Source organism: Drosophila novamexicana, unplaced genomic scaffold (genome assembly GCF_003285875.2).
Source record: "Drosophila novamexicana strain 15010-1031.04,08,12 unplaced genomic scaffold, DnovRS2.1 tig00000009-arrow-pilon, whole genome shotgun sequence".
Taxonomy (NCBI): domain Eukaryota; kingdom Metazoa; phylum Arthropoda; class Insecta; order Diptera; family Drosophilidae; genus Drosophila; species Drosophila novamexicana.
Genome location: NW_020824766.1, coordinates 2,274,118 through 2,282,950, shown reverse-complemented (window position 1 = coordinate 2,282,950; position 8,833 = coordinate 2,274,118). Strand labels below are relative to the sequence as shown.

The following is an 8,833-nucleotide window of genomic DNA, read 5'->3' as shown; positions in this document are numbered from 1 at the left end:
TATATAAATATAAAGCATAATAAATTGACATTCTTTTTCTATTTTCATTTACAAAACAAAAAAATAAAAAAAAAAGTTACATATAAATTGTATACAAGATTTCAAGAATCAAACATATAATGTAACACAACAAATTATTGAATGCGAAAAATAAATAACTAAATTCAAACAAACTTAGCTTAAAATTTAAGTGCGATTAGCTTAAATGCGAAACTTTCGAACACATCATTTGGTCAGCTCTCTCTAGCTTAATCTAAGTATATAATTCACGATCTCAGATTTTAGTTGTACAAGGCTTTATCTACTATAATGCCGTGCTCGATGAGAAAGCTTTCCACATCGGAGGCGAAGAAGTCGTCGCTCAAATCGTCAGTTAAACGCACAAAGTTGCCAATTAGCGCCTGCGCCTTGTATACCAATAGGGCGGGCAATCCTTTGGTGCGAAAGTCCCGGCTCATGCCCGCCACAGAGCTGCAGATCTTGGCAAACTTAATGGACGGATACTCGCTGGCCAGCGTGTCCAGGCAGTTGTTGAGCGTGCTGCAGGCTGATTGGGTGCGCTCATAAATGTGTATAATGATGGTTGTGTGCTTGTTTTCCTGTTCCACGCAAGACAGAAATTCCTCGTGCGTGGCCAGCTGGAGCACCTTGCCGAATTGCTGATGATGCCCTGTTTGGCGCAGCATTTCGGCCATACGCTGCTTTTGATATTGCTGCAGAAAATCCTCGCTCATCAATTCCGCAAACTCAGCATCCAGTTCCTCTTGCCGCTTGCGCTCCTCATCCTCGGCGGCTGTGGCAGTCGTCATGCTAAGCTTTTTGGCCAGCGCCAAGCGTTGGCGTTCCGTTTCTTCGCGCCGCTCTGCTTCGAGTTGTTTGAAACGCTGCCAGTCCTGCACAACGCCCTTGGGACCTGTATTGGTTGAGCCTTGCTGGCGAAAACCACCCGGGGGCGCTGCATCAGGATCTGTGTTGATTGTCAGTCCGGAGCCAGCTGCAGCTCCTCTGCCAGAGCCACGAGCACCTTGCTCGTCGTCGCCATCGTCTCCATTGTCCTCGCCCTCGCTGCTGCTGCAGTAGTACTCCAGTTTTTCACCCAGTAATTTATCCTCTAATGTGGCCATGATGTTGAATTTTTTCTTTTTTAATTTAATTATAGAAAATTAAGCAACTGCAAGCAAACTCGCAAAGAGGTCTACAAAAGTATCGATACCTTTGCAGCAACAGCTGTTTTTGTCGACGTTTTTGTTGAATGGCAAATATTTAGAAACCTATCGAAAATTTCAGTGTTAAAATCTCGTGTGCTTGTGCGAACTATTTAAACGTGTTTAATACTTTAATTTGTGTGTTATGCGTATAATTTTGAATATTTCGCGTAGTTTTTTGGGCACTTCAAACTGATCAACAATCTGCTCCATGCTATTAAAGTCAGCCTTCTCCAGCTCATCGCAGGAGTCATCGTCGCTGCACGCGGGATTCGACAAAGCCAATCGCTCGGCAAATGAGACAATTCCGCACCAGGCGCGAAAATCCAAATTTCCAACGCCATCCGGCTGGTAGCCCAAATGCTTAAGTGTATTTTTCACATTCTTCTCAGTGCCATGAAACTCTAAAACATCCTCCAAAGCCTGCGGCAGACTGCGCCATACCATTATGCGCTCCTTGTACTCAATAAGAGGCGCCTCATCATTGCTCAATGCTAGCTCCGTTTCCGGCTCCTCGCAACGGCTGAGATACTTGAGAAAGACACGTTTGTACAGCTGTTTGCGCTGCTGCGAAACCCACACATAATTGCTGAGGTAATGCAAAGGTGTCATGGCTAAAAACAACGGAGAAGTTGCCGGAAGAAGCTTTTACAAACTTGAATCGAATACAAACTCTTGAGCATGGACAGATCCATGGGCACATCGAAACGCGTCGCGGATTTGGAGAACTTGCGTGGCATTTTGGAGCTCGCATTAACAGCTGTCTTGTCCACTTCCTCTGCCGGCTTGTGCACTGCCTTGGGTAAGTACTTGATGGCCTCTCGCAGCGCTCGGTTGAGCTGTAGAAATTTGCATATATAAAAGAATTTCATATACCCTGATTATACTCACATATCTGCCAAAGGTGTTCTCTATTAAATCCACTGTAAGATCCGTCTTGAGCGCCTGAAAGGCCTCGTCGGTTAGGAAACTGCCTTTGAGCAAAATGGGTTCCCGGTCAAGCTCGTGTTTATCCTTGACCAGCAGACCTGCTGAGTTGGGTATCAGGCTGGGTCTGGTGCTGGCATTCAGGGAATCGGGTCCCAGGGTGCCCACCTGAGTCTCCGGATCCTCGCTCAGATGAAATGTGGTGGTGGCTAGGGGGATTGAAATGTTACTTACGTATATTCCCATGAATATTTCCCTTACGCACCCTGCGTGGGCTTCAGCTTCTTCCGCTTTTTGCCTCGTCGGGCATCCTCATCGCTTATGTCGTGCTCGTTGATGCAAGTCTTGTGCGGCTTTGGCTCCACTTCAGCGTGTTGTTCCTCGCCAGGCGCCAGAGTGGCTGTGGCCAGCGAGGATTTGGGTCGTTGCTCATTGGACTGTTGTCGCCGCGCCTTCTTATCCTCGTTGGCGCCCGCACTCTTTGGTTTCTTACCCTCCTCGATGCCGCTTTGGGTCAGCTCCGAGCTGGGCTTCCAGTAGAGCGTCTCCTGCGAATGCGTTCGCCGCAGATCCAATATAATCTTCTTACGCTGAATGTTCTCATGCTTGCCCCATTCCGGCGTAATGCAGCGCCGATAGAAGGAACCCGCACTGGTGCGCGTATGGATGCTGGTCACAGTTGGCGTGGGCGTCATGGGCCTGGAATCGGTTTCCGCATAGCGTCGAAACAGATCCTCCGGTATGTTGTCCGCCTCGTGCGGCTGCAGCTGCTCCTCCAGCGGCTTCTCCTTGGCCGCTTTCAGTTGACCCTTGCCCTCAACGGCCAGCGATGTTTTCAGCTGGTTGATGACATCCTTCACGGCCGGCGGCGCTGGATGATTGCACAGCACCGAACAGCCTTTGGCAAAGGGATTGAATAGCCCGCCAAAGGGACGCAGCGAAAGAGGCATCGGCTGCGCCTCAAATTTCAACGGCATGCGCGAATCTGCATGGTAACTTTTGCGCTGTGAGCGCCCACGCGGATTAGCTTGAACGTCTACGAACTAAATGGGGTTTCCTTTACCTTTTTGACAAATTTGATCTGCCGCTTGGGCGTAGGCACCAGGCCGCTGCGCGTTGTGCCGCTCATCCTTGATGGGTTACAACTGCGAGAAGTCAGCAGAGCCGCCGGCGTTCATAAACAACGAAACACGTTGCCATGACAAACGGACTGTTTGAAGGCTTCTTCCCTGAATGCGTTGCCATACGAAATTGTTTAGCTAGAGGCCAATTCCATCAAATAAGCTTGAGCAAAAGGCAAAACCGAAATTGAATTCTCGGCCCCTTTTATAAAGATTTAATAGCTTTGCATATATCTCAAACTTCTGCTTTCCCTCTCAGCTTTCGAGCATTTGGAGACTCTGAACATTTATTTGTTTTGAATTAAGTGACTCGAAATCGTTCACATTTTAGGCTACATTTTTCTAAACACTTTATTAGTTTATAGATCAGTTTTGTTTGTTTGTTGTTGTCGCTTAAGACTAAGAGTTAAGTAATTGAATTTTGAGCGCTTCGCATTTGCATTTTGCTCCTCAGTACAAGGAGCCACGATGATGCAAATGCCTCAAGCGCTGATCCAGCAGCTGGCGCTCGCTGGACAGCGACACCGTCGACGAGGATCGATGTATGGACGGCAGCACTTGGCTATCTCTGGGCCGGGCAGCTGCTGTGCTGCTGGCGGCTGCTGGAGCAGCCGTTGCTGTCTCAATCGGACCCAGGCCGGCGGTGTTCCCCACGGCACGCGAGCGCAGCAAATGATTGTGCAGCGTGGTGCGGGAGCGGCGGCGCAGCGAGTTGTTGAATGAGATCTGCAGCGAGAGGCGCTTCTGGGAGAGCGAGGCCAGATGATCTGGCGATAGCTCTATGGTCTGCGGGCTGAGCAGTGCGCCGTTGGCCATAGCCGCTGCCGTGGCAGCACTGTAACTGGGCAGCGAGCCGGTGGGCGAGGAGCCACCACAACTGCAGGTGATGGAGTTCAGTGAAATCGTGTCGGCATTGGCATCGATGGCAGCGCTGGGCGAGGTCTCCACCAGGGTATACGCCACCGCTGGCTCCTTGGCGCCGCCCGCTTCGTTGTTTAGACTCTCAAATATCTTAATGACAGGCACCATGGCGGGCGTCAGTATAATGCCCGCTTTGCGGAACTCCTCGAGTGCATCGTCATAGGTGGGCAGACCCGAGACAATTGTGTAGGAGGGCAGTGATTCGACCTCATATTCAGGCGGGCAGTGGCGGCAGACTTCAATGGTGGTATCGCCATGATTGGCACGATCTGAAAGCAGCGCAAAACATTCCAGAATTAAATCAATGTTAACCATTCTGCATTGGCCCACACCCGTGTGGGTGGCGGGCAACAGAATACCTCCACAGCATGTCACCGCTTGTCGTACGAGGCGACTAACAGAGACACCTAGATCTTGCACCCTTCCCAGGTTTGGCTCTGGCCAAAACTGAGTTTCTTTTCCCGTTGCCCTAAATCCGAGTTCGTCGGTTCTAAAATTGGGAACCCGCCCGAGTCGTATAGTCCTGTACCACCTGCTCATTGAGGCAGGCTCCTTTGTGGGATTGTTTGAGTTGTTTCGCTGATAGTTTCAGCCCTTGCAAATTGAATTCACCAATTATATATATGCCATGCTTCTTTCAACTGTTCACTAGCTGCCGGAAGTTATACAACATCCGCACGGCAACAAAAGGAAAAGGCAAAAACAATCCAAATTGCCAAATCAATTCTGTTGTGCCCTTGGGACGATCCGCTTTTATGCAGCTACCTTTAGTTTTTTGTGTGTGCTTGTGGGGATTGCCTCCTAGGGGGAGGGGAGGGAAGGGGGGGGGGGTTGTTCTCGTATGCTGTGTACATTAATGAAATTTTTATGTTTAAATGTCGCAGCATTCTGTTAAAAGCTACTAAAACGCCCGCCGGCGGAAATGTGCAAGTTGCGTCCAACCCTTAAAAGTAGGCAACAACAAATGTTTATTGCAATTGCCTTGTCGTTCAGCGGGAGGGGGATACCCAATGTCCCCCCTTCAGCGAGGTGAGTCAGCAGCAAGCTGCCCCCCATCAAGCAACATAGAGAAAACTGTTGATGCGGCAAGCGTTTAGAGACGTGCTACACGATTTTGAAGATTAGCCGCATGCTGCGTGGCTTTAAAAAACACACGAAAATGGCGCATGCTTCGTTTCACACCCTTTTGTGTGTGGGCTAGAATTCAAAAGCTGGCGCTCGGGGTGGTACCGGAAAACCGGGAGCGTTTTCACACCCACATGAACGGACGTTCATTTTTTATGCAACGCTTTGTAAGCTTACGAAATTAAATTGATGATGCACACAGGACACAGCCGAGCAGCAGACAAAATGGAAACTCATTGTCATTTGTGTGTAGAGGCATTGGCTGGGGGTCGGGTAAGGGTAGTTTAGCCATATGGTAAACCCATCCTGACTCCGTTAAGCTACTTCGTTGTGCAAACAGCTCAGCGAGCTTAAGGCTTTTTGTAATTTTCAATTGACTTTTGTTAATTGCGGTGAAAAGACTTGATTTAGTGACATATCGATGCTGCAAATCTATCGACCTGATCTGTTGCTTGCAGAGTATCGATAGAAACAGGACTGCCCAGGCTTGATTCCAAACAGAGTGGCTGCATTTTATTTCATTTGATCTAGCATCGATGCTTAAAGCGGCGGCAAGTCTCTCAGTATTAAAGCAGCATCGAATATTAAATTATGAGCTGGTGGGGGCGCCACTTAAAAGCTTCATTTGATGAACTGTCTGTCGCCATAAGCCCCCAGGATATACGCATTTCAATTCCCCGAGCGTAGCTTAGCGCCACAATAAAATGAAGTGCAGCAGTAAAAAGAACGAAACGGTATCTATATACATATATAAAAAGAGAAAGGCACAAAGTGTAAGTGCGTTGTGCATAAAGTATGCGCCGCAAGTTATAAGCCAAAAGCAAAATGGACACCAAAAACCACACTAGTCAATATGCTAAAGGTCATGCCGAGCCCAAGCGCCAACAACTACAAGCAATGGCAGCAGCGGGAGCTAACAACAAGAAGCAAAAGCAAAAAGCATAACCTAAGGCAGGCCAAAGATATTTGGGCGTTCACGAAAAAGTTAAACACACTTTATGTTGGGGGCTGTGCTGGCAATGCGTTTGTATGCCCTTCCAGAGGGTATATTGGTTTTCTTATGAGATATGCGATGCCTACAAGAAGAAGCTTTAAAATAGTTCCTGTGTGTCGTCCTTAAAATTTAGCGTAGGTTTTTCTTTCGACTGGTCGATAATCAAATTATTTTGTGTGCTTTCAGAATGTCCTTGCAACAATTTATAATAGCCGGGCTTCTTTTTCAAAGGGTTTCTGGGAACCCTTTCTTTTCTGTCAATCCAGATATCTTCATGAAATTCCAAGCTTCAATATCGCCCCACTTATCCTGGCCATATATTTCTTAAACTAAAGGGTATTTGGTGTTCGGCATGCCGAAAACAGTCTTCGTTTTTGTTTTTTGCGGATTTGGGCGCCAAAACCGAAGGAAAAAAGAAAACAAACGACGCAGCTCAAGCAGCCAAAAATGACGTGCCCAGTCGGATGTGGGATGCGGGATGTAGGATGTAGGATGTTGGCGAATGGCGACATGGCTGTGGCCCATGCCTGCCAGGCGTAAGCAAGAATAACAACAGCCACATTGGGGGCCGAGCTCTCCTTGGTCTCTGTGTGATGCTTGCCAGGCACGTAAGCAGTTGATGCCCCATGCCCCTCTACCCCTCTATACTGCCCTTCACATGAAGACGCCCAAAAAAAGCGACAAACCACAGTTTTTGGATGCTGCTGTCGTTCGCTTGTGCCGTGTCCTTTGTCCTTGGGGTTGGTAAACACGGCACCAAATTGCCGTTTAAATTTCTCCCCAATGTGTGCGACCGACTGGGGCCACGGGCGGCCTTGAAGCATTATTATGACTATTGTTAGTTGCCAGCCGGGGAGCGGCATCTGCCGAAATACCTTGACCACCCGCCCTCCCCCTTCAAACCACGGGCGGGATCTGCTGCAGGTTTATATTTGAAGTTGTGGCTGTCAGACAATGTCTGGCTGATTATCCTGTAGGCGTTAACTGCAACCTATGCCTCCCAGTGGAGTCTGATTCATGTCAAACACTTGAGACTCTCCGGTTTATGCGTCTACAAGGACAACAGAAGGGGGGGGGGGGGCGAGAGGGGCTTTCGCTTAACTAATTAAACTTGTGCCAGGTATGTGCATGCAAATATTTTTTGTTGCCCATGTTTTTTTTTTTGTTTTTTTTTTGGAGTCGACTCAACGCGTTGTTCTGAGAAAATTGCAATGTTTTCCTTCGGCTGCGGCATTGTGGAAACAAGAAAAATGATTATGAACATGTTGGCATGACTGCGAGCACGTGGATGTTCTTTGGTTCGATCTCCAGGACTTTCGTATGAGCTGCAAATGGCAAATGTCAACAAAACCTGCGAGCTGCCATATATATTTAGTTGTATAGTTGTATATATATTAAGGGAATTCCAAAAAACGTCACCTTTTGTTTTTGTCTTATATCCTTTTCTTCTCTGTGTTTTCTTAGTTGGCGTAGCGCATTAAAACTAGCTGCTAAATTATTAGCAAAGTAACCCATCCATCTCAGGGATCTTGGGGGTTGTGCCACGGGGCGAACAAAAAAAGAAAAAAATGAAGAAAAATTGCGGCATGTCAGTTAAAGGCACAACAACAATAAAAAGGACCAAACAGACAACATGAAGACATTGCCGGAGCAGGGAACACGCGCCAAAAGCATTCAACAACAACATTAACAACAGGAGGAGCAGTAGCAGCAGCAGCAGGAGCAGAAGGAGTCGCCAGGACGAAAATGTAATAAGTGTGTCTATTTGTTCGCAAATATTTCATTTCCCGTGCCTTTATTTCAGTTTTGGCCAAGTCGCCCGCACAACGAGGATATCCCCAAAATGAGACCAAAAACTTAATTTAACTTTACGATAACAAGGATCAACAATTTAGCGAGCAGATGTCCTCGCTGCATCATATTTGTAAAGGTAAGCCAAACCATCTAAACCTGATCTAGTAGCTAATTAATTATGTCTATATTAAGTCTTAAGAACAGAAGTTGTTCTTTGATTATTTATTTGTTGCTTAGTTTTCGTTGAGCTCTTGTTTGGCTGCATATACTATTTATTTCTTTTGCCGTTTGTTGTTTATTGCTTTTATTAATTTAACTTTAAAGTGTTTGACTTATAAGGCCGCATAGGCAGTTAGAGTTATTTATGCAGTGCACAGCGCACATGTTGCCGCGGCGTTAAATGTTATTAAAAACAATATAAACAACTTGCCAATGGGTGGGCGCGGGGTTAGAGGGGGCCCCGGCCGGCGTCGTAGCATGTTGTTTATGTGCGTCGGCGTCGGCGTCGGCGTCAATGGCGACTGCGACTGCGACTGCGGACCACAAAGTACCAGTTGCCAGGCAGGCAGCAGCCTGTTTAGTCGTGAGTCGTGGGGTGGGCCGAGGGCTGAGGGCGGAACTCGGCACTGCTGCGGCTGGCTGTGCCGCAATTTTCAAATTGACTTTTGCACATGTTGCCCGGCGTAACAAAATGCGGCCAAACAATGTACACTCGCTTCGAGCTTGATAAAAAAAAATGTGCACAA

The 8,833-nt window shown here is 47.6% G+C and overlaps 3 protein-coding genes across 4 annotated transcripts in view; all 3 read right to left on the bottom strand.

The window, feature by feature from the left end:
* Nucleotides 1–89: 89 nt before the first annotated feature.
* On the bottom strand, nucleotides 90–1,197 carry LOC115769982 (phosducin-like protein). Its single transcript, XM_030715047.1, has one exon. The coding sequence runs from the start codon at nucleotides 1,122–1,124 to the stop codon at nucleotides 282–284; it is 843 nt and encodes a 280-aa protein (XP_030570907.1). The 5' UTR covers nucleotides 1,125–1,197; the 3' UTR covers nucleotides 90–281.
* A 19-nt stretch (nucleotides 1,198–1,216) lies between these two features.
* On the bottom strand, nucleotides 1,217–3,520 carry LOC115769963. Its single transcript, XM_030715013.1, has 5 exons — nucleotides 3,196–3,520; nucleotides 2,398–3,136; nucleotides 2,097–2,341; nucleotides 1,879–2,044; nucleotides 1,217–1,819 (listed from the first exon to the last, which is right to left on the bottom strand). Exons 1-5 carry the CDS (start codon nucleotides 3,259–3,261, stop codon nucleotides 1,329–1,331), a joined length of 1,707 nt encoding a protein of 568 aa, XP_030570873.1. The 5' UTR covers nucleotides 3,262–3,520; the 3' UTR covers nucleotides 1,217–1,328.
* Nucleotides 3,521–3,559: 39 nt separating this feature from the next.
* LOC115769969 overlaps nucleotides 3,560–8,833 on the bottom strand; it is a 36,897-nt gene continuing 31,623 nt past the window's right edge. The window contains exon 2 of one of the 2 annotated variants that reach the window (XM_030715035.1): nucleotides 3,560–4,443. In XM_030715035.1, the coding sequence (XP_030570895.1) occupies nucleotides 3,704–4,443 (740 nt within the window). In that variant the 3' untranslated portion in view covers nucleotides 3,560–3,703. The remainder of the gene's footprint in view (nucleotides 4,444–8,833) is intronic. The other variant, XM_030715025.1, reaches the window with a different exon arrangement.